General features: G+C 34.9%; 1 protein-coding gene across 1 annotated transcript in view; it reads left to right on the top strand.

The window, feature by feature from the left end:
• LRRIQ3 (leucine rich repeats and IQ motif containing 3) overlaps window positions 1–18,323 on the top strand; it is a 134,123-nt gene that overhangs the window by 13,577 nt on the left and 102,223 nt on the right. The window contains exon 3 of the mRNA XM_033115872.1: window positions 4,677–4,810. Coding sequence (XP_032971763.1) covers window positions 4,677–4,810 — 134 coding nt within the window. The remainder of the gene's footprint in view (window positions 1–4,676; window positions 4,811–18,323) is intronic.

Below are 18,323 nucleotides of genomic sequence, written 5' to 3'. Positions count from 1 at the left end.
TTTAGAAAGTTGATATTACATTGATACCAAAACCAGAGTATGTACAAAAAAAGAAAATTACAGAACAACATCCCTTGTGAATTTAAGCACAAAACTCAGCAAAATATTAGCAAACAGAAATATATAAAAATAATTATATAGCGTGAGCGAATGGTGCTCATTCCAGGGATGCAAGGCTGGTTCAATATTTGAAAACATCAAATATATCAGTCAATGGATAAAAAGCATTTGGCAAAATTAAACATCCATTCATGATTAAAAAAAAAAAAACTCAAAAAAAAGGGAACTTCCTCTTTATTGAAAATGTCTACATGAAACCTACAGCTAACATTATGCTTAATGGTGAAAGACTGAATGCTTTTTTTCCCCCTGAGACTAGGAGCAAAGCACTATCACTTCTCTTGTCAACATAGTGCTGGAAAGTCTAGCTAGTGCAGTAAAGCAAGAAAAGGAAATAAAAGACATACAGATAGGAAAAGAAGAAATAAAACTCTATTTGCTGATGGTCACCTATGTAGAAAATCCCAAAGAATATACCAAAAAAAATCTCTTAGAACTAAAACGTGACCTTAGCAAGGCCATAGGATGTCAGGTAAACATACAAAAATCAATCAGATTTCTGTATACTAGCAATGAACATGGACACCAAAATTAACAATATGATATCATTTATAATCACTCAAAATTTAAATATTTAGGTGTAAATCTAACAAAACAAACAGGCACAGAAGTTGTATGCTGAATACTATAAAACACTGATGAAAAAAATCAAAGATCTGAATAAAACGAAATACATAGCATATTCATGAATTTACTCCGCAAAACAAAGGTCTCAGTTCTTCCCAAATTGATATACAGGTTCAATGCAATTTCTATCAAAAGCTGCAAGACTTTCTGTAGATATAGACAAAATTAGTCTAAACTTTTGATGGAAATGTAAAGAAACTAGAATGGCTAAAACTGAAAAACAATAAAGTGAAAGAAATCAGTTAACTGATTTTGAGACTTAACAGCTACAATCAAGACTGTATAGATATTGGGGAAGCACATAGATTAATAGAACAGAAAACCTACACATTGGTTCACACAGTATGTCTAGCTGATATTGACAAAGGTATAAAGGTAATGTAATGGAAAATAATATCCTTTTCAATAAATGTTGATGGAGCAATTGGGTATCTGAACACACACACAAACACCCGCGCGCGCGCATTCCCTCAACCTAAGGAAAACATTGGGTTCTAGGACTAGGCAAACAATTCTTAGACTTGACACCAAAAGCCCAGTGTTTAAAAGGAAAAAATAATAACGTGAACTTCATCAAAATTTGTAAAAATTGCTTTGTAAAAGACCCTGATAAAAGAATGAAAAAATAATCTATAGAGTTAGGGAAAGTATTTGGAAATGAGTATTTCAAAATGATAATAGTTAATTTGAGTGGTGGAAATTTGAGTAGAGGTTTTGTTTTTGCTTTTGTTTTCTAAAATTTCTATACTGTTATATTATTATGATGCTAAATTTTATTTTAAATTATTTAATGGGACTTGATTCAAATGCGTTTTTTTTTTGTTTTTGTTTAAACTTGAGAATTGACTATAGTATATTTCAAAATTGCTTACTTAGTGGGTATACAAATACTGATTTAAAATAATACAACCTAGTCTGGAGAGTTTCACATAGATTCTCACCATTTCACGTGGCTATTGAAATGAATATATTATGGATATGATATGATTTCTGACAAAATGGTAAAAACTGTATGGATTTAGTCTGTTTGAAAGAAATACAAGTGGGATAGTAGTATGATTTACATTTTTCAAGTATGCTGAGAAAATGTGCCAAATTAGGAAATTCTGATGGAAAAAAAAAATCACAAATGGAATACAGAGAGATAGACCTTAGGGACCTGATGCATACAGAAGAGATTCAAACATGGAAATAGAAAAGAAAGAAAAATTTAAATAATTACAAGTGTATTTAAAATATCAAATTAATTGGAAATCTCTTTGTATAATTATATAAGAATATAATTTTAGAATTTGTTTTTTAAACTACTCCTGTTAGAACATAAAGTACTCTTAACCATATGAGTCATATGATAAAAGTCCTTACTGTTCTTTTGAAATGCCTCATGTTTTATACCAGGGTTAGCAATAGCCCCATTTTCATTACAGGGTTACAATAACAAGTGGTAGAGTATAGAAATTTCATCATTCTGCCATTGATTTTATTGATTGTTGATAGTTTTTTTTTGCTTAAACATATGTTGTTTGTTGCCAAACTTTTACTATGATCGTTCAATTCTTTTTATTGGATTGAACACTTTAGTACTAATTGTCTTTCATAGTTAATTTATTGATTTCATGTGTTACAGTATGTAAGTTTAGATTAATTGCGTAATAAATTGCTTTAGATTATTTTTTTGAATATCAAATACTATAAGGTATATAGGTCCTTTAAACTCTAAAGCACTACATTACATCATTTTATGTATTACTGTGAAACTGTTGCAGATAACATTGTTTGAATGTTTGAAATGTTTTAGCTACTGTTCTAAGTGCTTTACAACTATTCCTTCATAACAACCAAATGAGTTAGTACCATTATTATCTCTATTTTACAGATGATGAACAGGGGGCAGATAGGTTAACCCTAGATCACGTAGCTAGCAAGTAGTGGAACTGAGATTTAAACCCAGGCCGTCATTGTGAAGGAAATGCATTACTTGCCCTTTCGAAAGAGTTCATTTCCATCTGTCCTCAGATATGAAATGGTTTATGGCATGTGTACAAGTTTAGCAGTGATACCTTTATTGGCATTTTATAAGATGATTGTTTTAGAACGTCAGAAAGCTTGAGTGTTGTCTAGAGATTGATCATTCTCTGGCAGGGACAATAAACCTGCCCACAGGTGATGATTATTCTGTTTATCTCTTTAAAGAGAAGGAATTATTCATGTCTTGGTGGGAAGCAGGACCCTGCTGTAAACTGCAGTGTGAATTTAATGGTTTTCTGCTGTTGAGAACTGTAGCATCTGACCAGGACCACTTAAGCCTAGTCTTCTAAATTCCCTCCTATATTCTTCTCCCTCACTTCTTAATTATGCACTCAGCTTCTCTGCCCCAGAGCTACTATAGGGGAGGAAAAATAGTTTTCCCTCTAACCTTCTGAGTTCTTGGCTGAGACCCCTGTAATAAAAGACGGATTAACTAGAGAAAAACAGAAGTTTATTAACATGGATACCTTATGTATACATACTAGGAGATACCCAGCGTAGAATGAGTAGCTCCCAGAAGTGGTTTAGAATTCATGCTTAAGGAAAGGAGAGGGAGTATGTAGGCTTCTTAGGAGAGAATAAATGATTTTTAGGAATGATTAATGGTTGGTCCTTAGAAGAAAAGATGGGAGTTTGTGACAAAATTTATCTGGGTGTGGTGTTCTGTCCTAAACTCCTCTCCTTTCAATCTCCTTCTAATTTACTCTCCTTTGATAAGAGTCCATGTTCCCTGGCTGATGAATCTCCTGGGGAGTAGATTTGTGACAAATGAATGCCTTTTGGAAGATCTGTCTTTAGGCAGATAAGGGAAATTCAGAGAAATCCCCTCCCTGCTTTTGTTGTTTTTCAAGTGTCTACCACTCAAAATAATCAATATAACACAGAAGCATATTTTGGGGTGGCATATCTTGAACTCCTATAATCATATATTGGGGTGGCATGAAGTAACACTAATCTGCAAGGCTTTCTGATTCCTCCCCTCCTTCTCCCACCCCAAGCAGTACATGGCTGATTCAGTGTACAGACTGAAAAGGTGTGTGTTTCTAACGTGATGGATGGGGTTGGTAATTTTCAGGGTAGGTGCCTTACAAACAATACAAATTTTAGTCTTTTAATGCATAATCCTTACATTCAAAATATTAATAAAGTGGCTTCATTTCAAAACAAGAAATGATCAATAGGATATAGGGAATCTATGATTCCAAATCTAAACATTTGCAGAAACAGAGATTTTAGAGATTATTTCTGTAAAGGCAATATGGAATGTCTTTCCCCAGGGAAATGTGATGTATTTTAATAAAAGTAACGAACATTCTAGTTAAGCTGCAACAAATTTTGAACTACTCTATTTTATTTTATGAATCCAATGTATATCGGTTTCCTCGATGGGGATCCACAGAATACTTTTAGTGTTTTATTACGTGTTTCCCCAAAAATAAGACCTAGCCAGACCATCAGCTCTAATGCATCTTTTGGAGCAAAAATTAATATAAAACCTGGTATTATGTTATATTATATTATGTAAGACCTGGTCTTATATTATGAAAATAAGACCGGGTAAACATGGTCGATACCTATTCATGCCACTACTTTTCAGAGATCAACATGGTTATGGTCAAAATTTTATACCAATGATATCAGATTGGGAGAAGGATCTAGAGTGGAGAAAATTATCATCATGGATCTTGCATTATGTAGAGAATTAAAATTGTTTGATGCTACTAATTCTTGATCTCCTGATGTAATAAAACAGACATGAAATGTATGTATTATTTAACTGCTATGCCGTTAAGATACCTGTGAATATTTTAGTAGTTTATATGATTAGACTTCCAAGTTTAAATTGTCTTTTGGATATATTCTCAAGAACTATAAATATCAAGTATATTTTCTTTTTACAGGGATCAACCTATGAAGATGAAGTTAATAATATCAAACATGTTATTTCAAAAATTAACGAAATTCTGGCTCATAATTCACCAGTTTTAATTGTTCAAAGATGGATACGTGGTTTCCTAGTAAGAAAGCGTTTGAGGTATGTTTTATTTTCTTTGCTATTTGAATATTAAAATAAGATGATAAGAAAATCAATAATAAGAGGCAATTCTCCAGTAATATACATTTTTGCATTCCCTATCAAAGTGGTATTTTATAGATTACTTGAACTAATTTTAAGGAAGACATCACAAACTCTATATTGATATAATATTTAGCATAATACAAATTTTATACTTTTATTTTTTTCTTTTAAATTGACCACATAAATAACTAATCATTTTTTATTAATCATTGAGTAATTCTGACACGTGTTTTTATTAAACATAAAAATATCAGTCTAAAACATATGTTGAATTTCTTTCATGCAATAGAAATATAAGCCATGGGCTATATGATGGAATCCAATGGAAATATTAACCATGAAACATATATATGATTTCATATAAGATTTCATATTTTGTTTGGATGGGAAGATAATTTTGGTGAAACATCTAGTGTCATATCAATCTACGGTATCTTTTGGTTATCTTTACCACTCTCTTTGTTTCTTGTATTCCGCTCCAGTAGCTGACATTTGCAAATAGAGGAAATTTTTTTCTTGGTAGAGTCTCTCAACATTGAACTTGGGAGATTATTAGTATTCCAAACATCAAACATACAAAAAAGTAAATAAACATTCTTGTATAGCTTATTTTCAGATACTGAACAGTAGAGTTCAGAAGATAGAAATGAAATTTGGCCCGGAAATATGGGTAGGATCTAGAGTTGGAAAATGGACAGTCCCTGAAAAAGACGGATGAGGAAGTTTCACTGAGATGATATTCAACATTCTGTGTGAGGCAGAGAGAGCGTTCTCTGCATTAGCCTGCATGGGCTAAGTCATAGATGGCAGTAGCCCTGATAAAAATAGCTAAGTAGGATGGCCAGGGAGCCAAATTGACCATAATACAGCGCCTCCAACTTCCGAGAAGGAGGTTCCACATACTTTTTAAACTAAGGTCAAAGTGTGCGAGAAAGAGGGCTCACAAGTGGGGACAAGTAAAATTATTTGGAATAAAAGATGTGGAAAAGGATCAGGCCGTTTCTGACAGGTACACATATTTAAAATATTTCTGTCTCATGTGTTCTTTTAAATTTAGTGTGTATTTTATGTGAAATAAACATCTAATTAAAGGGACTTGTCTTTAGTTTATGCCCCTAGGATGGAGTTTTTCTCTCTCGGAATCAAGATTTTCTGTGCTATTCATGTAACATGAGATAAAAAACTGTGTGCATGGAAGCAGTTGCTGAAAATTCAGCATGTGTGAACAGAATTTGAATGCGCTTTGTGGGAAGAGATGTCAGTAATAATAACATTCGTAGTGAAGATGTTGAGAAAATTTGCCATCATTGGCTGATGTTATCTTTTTTTTGTCTGTTAGCTTTTTGTTCCCCCACATGAGAGACTGCATGTGGGGTTCCCTCGTGTGAGAGACTGCACATGAGGTACTAGTTAGCTTTTGATTAGCTTTTTGTTGCTTTGTTCCCCCACATGAGAGACTACATGTGGGGTTCCCTCACGAGAGAGCCTGCACGTGAGGTACTGGTTAGCTTTTTGTTCCCTCGCATGTGAAGGACTACATGTGAGGTTTGGTTTGTTTTTTCCCTCACCTGTGGAGGACTGCATGTGAGGTTTGTCCCAGACTAACTCTGAGTTGGTTTTTTGTCTATTTCACCCGCATCAGCAGATGAGGTAGAAAAGTTACTAAGTTATATCAATCAGAATGATGTGACAGGCACATTGCCAGGCTTTAGAAGGCCTTCAGCTGATGGTCCCAGGCGAAAACAGTAAGCATTGTTTGTTCAAATGAGCTGGCCCTTTGGCCGCCAGATAAACAATATTTTTATTACAGTAACTGCTGGACCCTCCCAGAACTGGCCATTCTCTCAGGGGGAGGCAGGAACTAGAAGCTTGGCTTTAGGGTACATCTGAAAAAATATATAAGACAGACCTCAGTTGGCAGTGTAATTTTGTCTTTTGTCATTGGTGATTCTTCATCATTCTAGCATCTTGGCAATTCGTATACAATATACAGCTTACAATACCAGGAGACACGCTGACTTCCAGGCATGGACCTGGTGAGGTCTGGCTGGTTCCGGACTTCTCCAGTGTTGTTTCCCATGGTTAGCCTGCTTAAGAACTTGTTAGCATTTAGGAAACTTGTATGCAGCTTGCAGCTTGCAGCATCAGGAGACGCCCTAACTTCCAACAACAACAACAGCAACAGCAATGACAACAACAGCAACATTCTTGGGAATTACTGTGTTTCCTCGAAAATAAGACTTAGCCAGACCATCAGCTCTAATGAGTCGTTTGGAACAAAAATTAATATAAGACCCGGTCTTATTTTAATATAAGACTGGGTATAATAATAATATAACATATCATAACATAACATAACATAACATAACATAACATAACATAACATAACACAGTATAAGACCGGGTCTTATAATATAATATAATATAATATAATATAATATAATATAATATAATATAATATAATACCAGGTCTTATATTAATTTTTGCTCCAAAAGACGCATTAGAGCTGATGGTCTGGCTAGATCTTATTTTCTGGGAAACACGGTAGCAAGTAGCAGTGGGAGATGCTTCAGCTTTCCCAGCTGCAGACCTGCAAGATTTTGATTCCTCATCTTTCCACTGTTGTTTTTCCTACGGTGTGGCGAGCTTTTGGCATCTACTGTAATAGTTGCTATCCTATAGAGTTTATTATTGCTTTTGGATACTCTTATTAATATTATTTGTGTATTTAGTCAAGTGATTTTTGGTCAATAGTAATCATATTTGAAATCTCTTAAATGTATATGTATGTGTACTCCTTTGACATGACATTGTTATCAATGTATATAGTTTAGTCTTAACCACCTTTACTTTCTGTCATTAGCACCTCATTTGGATTGCCTTTGTCTTTTGCTATTGCATATTGCTAAATAAATTGATTACATATTGCTAAATAAATTAATTAGCCCCTCTCCAGCATGTCCTCCCCTTTCTTTTCCCTGCTTGTCATTACAAGATATCAGAACGGTTCAAAATGGAACAATTTGAGTTCTTTTTCTCTTTAAAATGCTGTTCCATTAAACACATCACTTAACTACCCTGAGCCTGAGTTTCCTCATATGTTAAATGGTAGAGAAAGCAGCTAATAACTGTTTGCTTGTGGGAATTGAGATCATGAAAAAACACCTGGCAAATATGGGTATTACATTCTCAGTAGGTATTACTTTTTAAATATCTTCTTTTTAATTGTTGGTATATCTAGTGCACTCTGCATTATTTGACTCTGTGGGAAACTTTTTCCTTGGATTTCTTGCTCCCTTCTAATTACATTTACCATAACATGCAAAGAGCAAACTTTCTAAAATATAAATCTAATTGTATTCACCAACTTAAATTTCTCTAATTGCTCCCAATTGCTTAGGGCAAATGACTGGGGTATTTTCCTGTACCATGTGTATCACATACATTTATGATCATAAGCACTTACCATAGTGTATTGCAGTTGTCTCCATAATTATCCAGTAGTACCTCGGTTTTCAAATGTAATCCATTCCGGAAAGACTGCTCGAGTTCTGAAACGTTCGAAAACCGAGTCATGGTTTCCCATAGAAAGTAATGCAAAATGGATTAATCCATTCCAGAGCTTTAAAATGAACCCCTAAAACAGCAATTTAGCATGAATTTTGCTATCTAATGATACCATAGATCCATAAAATTATACACAATGAAAGCAATAAACACAATATACTGTATTGTAAAAGCAATAATAAATAAACACAATGTAAAAACAGTACTGTAGATGATAAAAATGAAAACGTAATTTTTTTCTTACCTGCAATGATGATAGTCATGGTTTGGATGGGGGGGGATCCCCTTCAATAATCACAACAGGTGACTCTTCTTCAGGTGTTCTGTGGTCCTCTTCCAGAATCACAATAGGTGAGTGTTTTCAGGTGTTCTGCAGCCCTCTCCTATAATCACTGTAGGTGACTCCTCTCCTGCCATTCCTCCCCTTGATTTTTTTCACACAACTGACACCTGGTTTAAATTCACTGGATCTTTTCCTCACTAAACATTTTTCAGTTGACATTTGCTTTTTCCGATGTTTTAAAATTTGTCTAAAGTGAGATATAGCATTATCATTGAAAGTGTTAGTGCATGACTTACAGCAGCTTTATCAAGGTGATATTTTTCAACAAAAATTTGCACTTCAACCCATTTTGTACACACTTCTTTGATCAGTGCAGTAGAAACACTTTGTCTTCCCTCCTCGTCCAAAGACAGTTCCTCAGTTGCTGCTCCATCAGAATGTGTTGAAGTTCTTCTGTGGTGAGTTCAGTCTTGTGGTCCTTTAATGACTCCTCCACGTCATCACTACTCACTTCCAAACCCATGGAGTTTCCCGGAGACACAATATCCTCAACAATAGGGGCATCCTCTTCAACATCCTCAAATACACCTTTGGGGACAGTGTCTGGCCACAATTTCTTCCATGCTGACTTCACTGTTCTGTGAGACACATTCCTCCATGCTTTGTCTATGAGATGTAAGCAATGTAAGATATTAAAATGATTCTACCAGAACTCTCGGAGGGTTAGCTTTGTGTCCAAGGTCACTTCAAAGCACCTTTGGAGCAGTGCTTGGGTGTAAAGCTTCTTAAAATTAGATATGACCCGCTGGTCCATGGACTGGATAAGAGGAGTCGTGTTGGGGGGCAAACACTTTACACTGATAAAACTGAATTCTTCCATCAACTCATCCTCCAAGCTTGAGGGGTGAGCTGGAGCATTATCCATAACAAGCAGGCACTTCCTTGGAAGATTTTTGTCTTGAAGGTATTTTTTTTACACTTGGCCCGAACACTTCATGAACCCACTCAATAAAAAAGCAAGCTTTGCTGTTTGCCCTCCACATCACATGCAATTTTCTTTTTATGACATTGTTTTTCTTAAATACCCTGGAGTTTTCAGAATGGTCGACTAGCAAAGACTTCAACTTAAAATCCCTACTTGCATTCCCACAAAATGAAAGGGTTAGCCTGTCTTTTATGGGTTTGTGTCCTGGCAATGATTTCTCCTCCTTTGTTATGTAGGTCCTCTTTGGCATTTTCTTCCAAAAGAGGCCTGTCTCATCACAGTTGAGAACTTGTTGGGGAAGGAAACCCTCTGCCTCTAAATAATCTTTAAATTCCAAAACAAATTGGTCGCCGTCTTCTTTGTTGGCACTTGGCAACTTCACCATGTCTCACCGCATTGTGTATGCCACTTCTCCTCTTAAACTTTTCAAACCACCCTCTACTTGCCTTGAAAATATCACTCTCAGCACTTGTTCCAGGGGTGTTTTTGATGAGGTCAGCATGCAAATGTAAAGCTTTTTCACAAATTATGCTCTCAGAAATTCTGTAACTGGCCAACTGTTTTTCATTTATCCATATGAAAAACAATTTTTCCACTTTTTCAATTGTCTGTGTCCTTTTTCTTGTAAGTGTATGAACACGTCTTGCAATATTGGCTCGTTTAATGGCTTCTTTATTTTTTAAGATGGTATAAATTGTAAATTTGGCAATACCAAACTGCGTTGCCAGATCACATACACGGACACCACTGTCATGTTTGGAAATAATTTCCTTCTTCACCTCTATTGTTGTTATGTTAATGATTGTATTGGCTTTGCATCTTTTATCCATTTCTAACAGCAAGGGGTGATTGGCAGAGGGCTCTTGAGATGACATGAACACAGATTAATTGCACACAATCACAAAAACAAATTGGTTGCAAGAGGGCTACTTAGATTAGATGAACACAGATTGATGCACTGGATTCCACACAGTCACAAAAACAAATTGGTTGCAAGAGAGCTCCTGAGATGACATGAGCACCGATTGATTGCACACAGTCACCAAATAAGCCCAAATATCATCTCCCTGTTGCACGGGTGCTCAGGAATCAACAGCCGACAGCTAGGACTCAAGATCTTTCACTCAGCAGAAGCTGTGTGACATGTTCGACTTCCGAGGCTTGTTCAAAAACTAAAGCTTTTACTTCCGGGGTTACGGAATTCGTAAACCAAAATGGTACTCAACAGAGAAGTTCGAAAACCAAAGTATCACTGTATCTTGCAATGTACTGCATACTCTGTATCGTTAGCATGTGACAGAATGCTTGACACTTGTTATGTGCTAAAAACTATTTGCTGGATAGATGAATATATCAATGGAGAGACTTTGGAAGCTAAAATCAGAAAATTATTTTTGGAGTCATCTATGGGAAAGCAAAAACAGAAAGAACTGGGAAACATGCAAAGCTGCCCAGAGAGGTACCTATGAATTCCCACAACGTAAAGTTGATTAGTCCTCTCATATGTCTATTTCTAGCCATGAGAAATATCTCCCATGCCCAAATATTTTACAGCTGGCTTGAAATTTGTTCACTTAAACTGCCTGAAATTTTACATACAGCCTTTAAATATTATATACTGCCTAAATTTAGAAAATTATTATGATAAATACTATTATCTTTTTAAGTGATAGTGTTTTTTAATATGGATGATATGGTGCAAAGGAGGTACACTTTTATTTTTAAAACGAAATATGGTGATCAGATTGGCAGCCTCCTAAAACCTAAGTAAGGACACCTATATTGAGGTCATAGTGAGGATTATTGGTTGGGTCAATGTGATGTAAAAAAAGGTCAAAGATGGAAAAAAAAGAAAGAAACATTTATTGAATGTGCAGTGTATATAAATAGCCATTGTAGGTACTTTAGTCTACTTCATATTATTTAATACATTAGAGCTTTTGAGTTTGTCCTGTAGTTTCTGTTTTACAGAAGAAGCATTAAGAATTTAAACTTGATTGAGAGGTTAGGATATGTATCCAATGTCAGACAGCTATTATGTGTTGGACATTTGTGGTCAGTTATAAAGAGATGAAACTGTGTATGTTAAATCTGCAAATGTTAGACTGTCGTTTAATATATCCCAAACTCTGTGCTCTGTTTACTTTTCTGTCTACAGTCCTAGAATCAACTATTTTTCCAAACAGTCCTAACGTTTTTAGTAGGGAATGGTACCGTGTTTCCCCGAAAATAAGACCTAGCCGGACCATCAGCTCTACTGTGTCTTTTGGAGCAAAAATTAATATAAGACCCAGTCTTATTTTAATATAATATAAGACCGGGTCTTGTATAATATGATAACGGGTATAATATAATATAATTAATATAATATGTTATAATACCGGGTATAATATAATATACTATAATATACTATAATATAATATAATATAACACCGGGTCATATATTTTCGCTCCACAAGACGCATTAGAGCTGATGGTCCGACTGGGTCTTATTTTCAGGGAAACATGGAATTTGGAAGTCAAAATTCATATATCGTGCTTTGGTGATGTATCTAATGAGGTCTTGCCATTCCCAAGGTCATCTAGGTTTTCTTCTATATTGTCTTCTGGGAGTTTTGTGTTTTACATTTAAGTCATAGATATATTTAATGGCATGAGATCTGTTTATTTATTTATATATGTATGTATGTATGTATGTATGTATTTATTTTTGCACATGGATGTTCCAGCATCATTTGTTGAAAAAAACTATTAGCTCATTGTGTTGTCTTTGCTACTTTGTCAAAGATCATTTGTCTGTGTTTATGTGTGTCTATTTCTGAGCTCTCTATTCTGTTCCATCGATCTATTTATCTATTATTTTGCAAATACCACACTGTCTTGATTACTGTATATTTTTAGTAATCTTGAAGTTAGGTAGTGTCAGTTTTCTAACTTTGTGCTCCTTCAATATTGTGGTATATATTCTTTATTTTGTTTGTTTGTTTGTTTTTGTCTCTCAATAGAAACTTTAGACTCTGTTGGTATCTACAAGATAACCTGCTAGGATTTTGATTGGATGGTATTGCATCTATAGATAAGTTGGGAAGTGTTAGGTCTCTGAATGTTAGGTCTCAGAGACTTGGACTTATAGATAGAGCCATGTCTGCAAGAAAACAGCAAAATGTCTGTTGGCCTGCACCTGATGACAGAGCCAAACTTGCAATAACAGAAAACACCACCAAACAGCTACTGGCTTACAGGCAGTCAGCATTTTCTGTTCAAACAATGCTACGCTGTCAGCATCACTCCTGTAAAACCCTCCTCACCCTTTCACTCGGGGCTACAGTCTCCTTTAGACACGGAACCCAGGCTGTAGCCATCTTTGCTCAACCCAATAGACTTTCTCTTTACAAAACAGACTTTCTCTTAATAACTTTCTTAACTTGCCTGACCGTGCACGTTCCTTCATCGACTGACCTATCAGGAAGAACTGACATCTTGTCGATATTCAATCTTCCTATCCATAAACATGGAATCTCCCTTGTGTGTTTAATTCTTTAATCTCATTCATCAGAGTTTCATATGTACTTTTCTTTAAGTAGATCTTGTACATATTTTGATAGATTCGTACTTAAATATTTAATTTTGTGGAGGGCTAATGTAAATGGTATTGTGTTCATTACTGACATATAACAAAGTGATTAACTTTTATGTGTTAACCTTGTATCTTGCAAAAATGCTGTAATTGCTTATTAGCGCCAGTTTTTTTTTATTTTCTATGTAGATAATCAGCGTGGACAAAGACAGTTTTTTTCTTTCTTTCCAAATCTATATATTTTTAAATTCCTTTGTTTTATTGCATTAGCTAAAACTACCAGTATAATGATAAAATGAAGAGGTGAGAGGGAATTTTCTTTCCTTGAACCTCATCTTAGTGGGAAAACTTCTAGTTTCTCACCATTAATTATGACGCTAATTGTAGGTGTTTGCTATCAAGTTGAGGAAGTACCCTATTCCTGACTTTCTGAGAGTTCTTATTATGAATAGGTGTTGGATTTTTCAAATGTTTTTTTTTTTTTCTGAATCTATTGATATGATCATGTGATTTTTCTTCTTTAGCCTTTTGATGTGATGGAATACACTGATTGATTTTTCAAATGTTTAACCAGTACTAGGGATACATCCCTTTTGATGGAGGCGGTGTATGATTCTTTTTATATATTGTTGGGTTTGATTTCTAATGCTTTGTTTAGGATTTTTGTATCTATGTTCTACGATCTCTAATTTTCTGTTCTGGTCATGTCTTGGTCTGGTTTTCATGTTAGTGCACCTGGCATCATAGAATGAGTTAGGAAGTATTCCCTCTGTCCTATCCTCTGAAAGACATTGTAGAGAATTCATATAATTTCTTCTCTAAATTTTGGTACAAATCATCAGTGGAGCCTTCTGGGCCTGGTGCTGTCTGTTTTAGAAGGGTATTGATGCAATTTATTTAATAACTATAGTCCTATTCAGATTGTCTATTTCTTCTTTTGTGAGTTGTGGCACATTGTGTCTTTCAAGGAATTTGTTTGTTTCATCTAGGTTATCAAACTTGTGGGCAAAGAGTTATTCATGCTATTACTTCATTATCCTTTTACTGTCCATTCTATTGGATGTCAAATTGAGTTCTCTTTCTTTTTTAATTAGTTAGGCTAGGCTAGTGGCTTATCGATTTTATTGACCTTTTTAAACAACCAACTTTGGTTTTATGGATTTTCTCTATTGATTTCTTGTTTTCAATTTCATTGATTTCTGCTCAAATTGTTATGATTTATTTTCTTCTCCCTACTGTAGATTTAATTTGCTCTTCTTCTTCTTCTTCTTCTTCTTCTTCTTCTTCTTCTTCTTCTTCTTCTTCTTCTTCTTCTTCTTCTTCTTTTTCTTTTTTGATTTTGTAAGGTGGATGCTGAGATTATTGCTTTTAAATCTTTCTTCTTTTGTAATATATATATTCAGTATTATAAATTTCCCTCTAAGCACTACTTTGCTGCACCGAACACATTTTGATAAGTTGTGTTTTTATTTTTAATTGGTACAAAATACTTTAAAATTACCCTTGAGATTTCTTCTTCAGCCATACATTACTTAAAAGTGGGTCATTTAATCTACATGTATTTTGAGATTTTCCAGCAATATTTCTATTATTGCTGTCTCGTTTCATTCTATTGTGGTCTGAGGAAGGCATTGGATGATTTATATTCTTATAAGTTTGTTTAGGTGTGTCTTATGGCCCAGAATGCAGAATGTTTCGGTGAATCTTTCATACTAGCCTAAGATGAATGTGCATTATGATATTATTGGATGAAGTAGTCTGTAGATGTCAGTTATATCCAGTTGATTGATGATGCAGTGTTGTTCAACTATGTCCTTACTGATTTTCTGACTATTCGATCTGTCCAGGGTTTCTTGAAGACAGCATATAGTTAAGTCGTTTTGTCTAATCCACTCTGACAATCTTCTTTACATTTGTGCATTGAGACCATCGACATTTATAGTGATTATTTATACAAGTTCTGATAATTAAGTTTGCATACTCATCCTAGAAAAAGTGCTACATACCTCACTGTGGAATATCACTATGGTCACCTTCGAAGTACTCCCCTTGGGAAGCTATGCACCAATGTCAGTGCCTAGTCCACACTTCAAAGCAATTTTGAAACTCTTTCTGGAATGGCCATCAGAGCTGTCTTCGTATTACGCTTGATGTCCTGAATGTCATCAAAATGTCTTCATTTCAATATTTCCTTTATCTTTGGGTAAAGAAAGAAGTCATTGGGGGCCAGATCAGGTGAGTAGGGAGAGTATTCCAATACAGTTATTTGTTTACTGGCTAAAAACAACCTCACAGACAGTGCCTTGTGAGCTGGTGTATTGTCGTGATGCAAGAGCCATGAATTGTTGGAGGAAAGTTCAGGTCATTTTCATCACACTTTTTCACACAGCCTTCTCAGTGCTTCCAAATAGTTACCTTGGTTAACTGTTTGTGCAGTTGGTACAAATTCATAATGAATAATCCCTCTGATATCAAAAAGGTTAGCAACATCGTTTTGACTCTTGATTTGGACTGACGGAACTTTTTTGGTTGTGGAGAATTGGCTGACTTCCATTATGCCCTTTGATGCTTTGTTTCAGGTCCATGTCGGTACAGCCATGTTTCATCATCAGTGATACCAGGGCCCAAAACATCGTCTTGCCTCTCCAAAAGGTCTTGGCAAACTTCAACTCTCCTTTGTGTTTTGTTCATTGGTGATTTCCTTCAGGACCATTTTTGCACACACCTTTCTCATGCCAAGATTTTCAGTTAAGATTTTCCTAATTGTTTCTCTATCGATGTTTAGTTGGTCTTCTATGCTTTTCACAGTCAGCTGACGATTTTGACACACAATTCGATGAATTTTTGCAATGTTTTCACAAATTCTGCTTGTCACTGGCCACCCTGACCTCTCTTCATCAGTGATGCATTCTCTCCCCTCAGAAAAACGTTTAATCCATTTGTACACTGCTGTTTTCTTCATGGTATCATCCCCGTAAACTTGGACTAATATGTACCTGATTTCACTTCCACTCTTGCCAAGTTTAACAAGAAATTTAATGTTTGTTCATTGCTCTATTCAAGCTCAGACATTCTTGCAATGGCACACAAAAACTTGCAACAACAATAATGAACACCACTCAGCAATACACGACCACACGTCGACACGAACACAGCTGTGAAACACTGATATACCAAGGTTATGAAACCTTACCAAGCTGTTTGTACAGTGCTTCCATCCAATTCCACTCATGCACAGTGGCAAGTTTGCAAACTTGATTGTCATACCTTGTATAGTTCGATGATACATGCCATATTTGTTACTGTTTTCTATTTGTTGCCATTGTTCTTCATTCTTATTTTTTCTTCCACTCGTTCTGTCTTTGCTGGTTTTAATTGAGCATTTTATATGGTTTCATTTTCTATCTTTTCTTAGCACTTCAGTTATACTTTTTTTACACATTTCTAATGTTTAACCTAGGGTTTGCAATATACATTTATAACTAATCCAAGCCCACTTTCAAATAATACTACACCATTTAACAGTTATTGTCAGTACCTTATAGTAAAAAGCAATCCTAATTCCTGTCTCCTGCCCCTTGTAATTATTGGTTTCATTCATCATATATATGTGTGTGTGTGTGTGTGTGTGTGTGTGTGTGTGTGTGTGTGTGTGTGTGTGTGTGTATATATATATATGTGTGTGTGTGTGTGTGTGTTATACATATGGAATTAAATATATTGGTTTTATTGTTTTGAACAAACTATTATATGTTAGATTAAGTAAGAATAAGAAAAATAAAGTGTTTTTTTTTTTTTGTAACTTCACTTATTCCTCTTTGATGCTCTTCCTTACATTTTCTAGGTCCACGATAATGGCTTATATATTTTTTCTTCCCTTTAAAGAAGTTATTTAACATTTCTTGTGAGGCAGGTACTGGCAACAAATTCCTTCAGCCTCTATTTGTCTGAGAAAGTCATTATTTCTCCTTCACTTAGAAAGATAATTTCATAGGGAATAGAATTCCAGATTGGTGCATTTTTTTTCTCTCTGAACACTTTAAACATTTCACCCCATTTTCTTCTTGCTCGCATCATTTCTGTGAAGTCATATGTAATTCTTATCCTTGTTCCTCTATAGGTAAGATTTATTTTCCTTCTGACGTCTTTCAAGACTTTTTTCTTTATCTCTGATTTTCTGTAGTTTGAAAGTGAATGTCTAGGTGTAATTTTTGTCATTTTTTCCTGCTTTGTGGTCTCTGAGCTTCTTGGATCTGTGGTTTGGTGTCTGATAAATTTTGGGGAAATTCTCCATCATTGTTGTTTCAAATATTTATTTTCCTTTACTGCTTTCTTCTCTTTCTTGTATTCCCATAAAACATGTGTTATACTTTTATAGTTCCATAGTTCTTGGATATTCTGTTGTGCTTTCTTCAGTTTTTGTTCCCTGCCTTTTCATTTTTGATGATTCTGTTGATATATACTCTAGCTTAGAGATTCTTTCCTCAGCCACTTCCAGTCTACTACTAAGCCCATCATAAACATTCTTCATTTCTGGTACTGTGTTTTCGATCTCTAGCATTTAAAAAAAAAATCTTTTTCTTAGAATTTCCATTTCTCTATTTAGATTTCCCAATCTATTATATCCTTGTATGTTGTGTACTTTATTTGTTAGAGGTCTTAGCACATTATTTATAGTTGTTTTAAAGTTCTGGTATGATCATGGTAACATTCCTGCCACACGTTTCTGATGATTGATTGGTCCCTTCAAGTCCCCCCCCCCGCCCCCTTTGGTATGGCTTGTAATTTTTTTTTTTTGATAGCTGGACATGATACACTGGGTAAAAGGAGCTGCTATAAATAGGTCTTACTGTATTTCCTCAAAAATAAGACCTAGCCGGACCATCAGCTCTAATGTGTCTTTTGGAGCAAAAATTAATATAAGACCTGGTATTATACTATATTATACTATATTATATTATATTATATTATATTATACCTGGTCTTATATTATATTAAAATAAGACCAGGTCTTATATTAATTTTTGCTCCAAAAGATGCATTTGAGCTGATGGT

Source organism: Rhinolophus ferrumequinum, chromosome 9 (assembly GCF_004115265.2).
Source record: "Rhinolophus ferrumequinum isolate MPI-CBG mRhiFer1 chromosome 9, mRhiFer1_v1.p, whole genome shotgun sequence".
Taxonomy (NCBI): domain Eukaryota; kingdom Metazoa; phylum Chordata; class Mammalia; order Chiroptera; family Rhinolophidae; genus Rhinolophus; species Rhinolophus ferrumequinum.
This window is presented reverse-complemented; position numbering and strand designations above follow the sequence as displayed.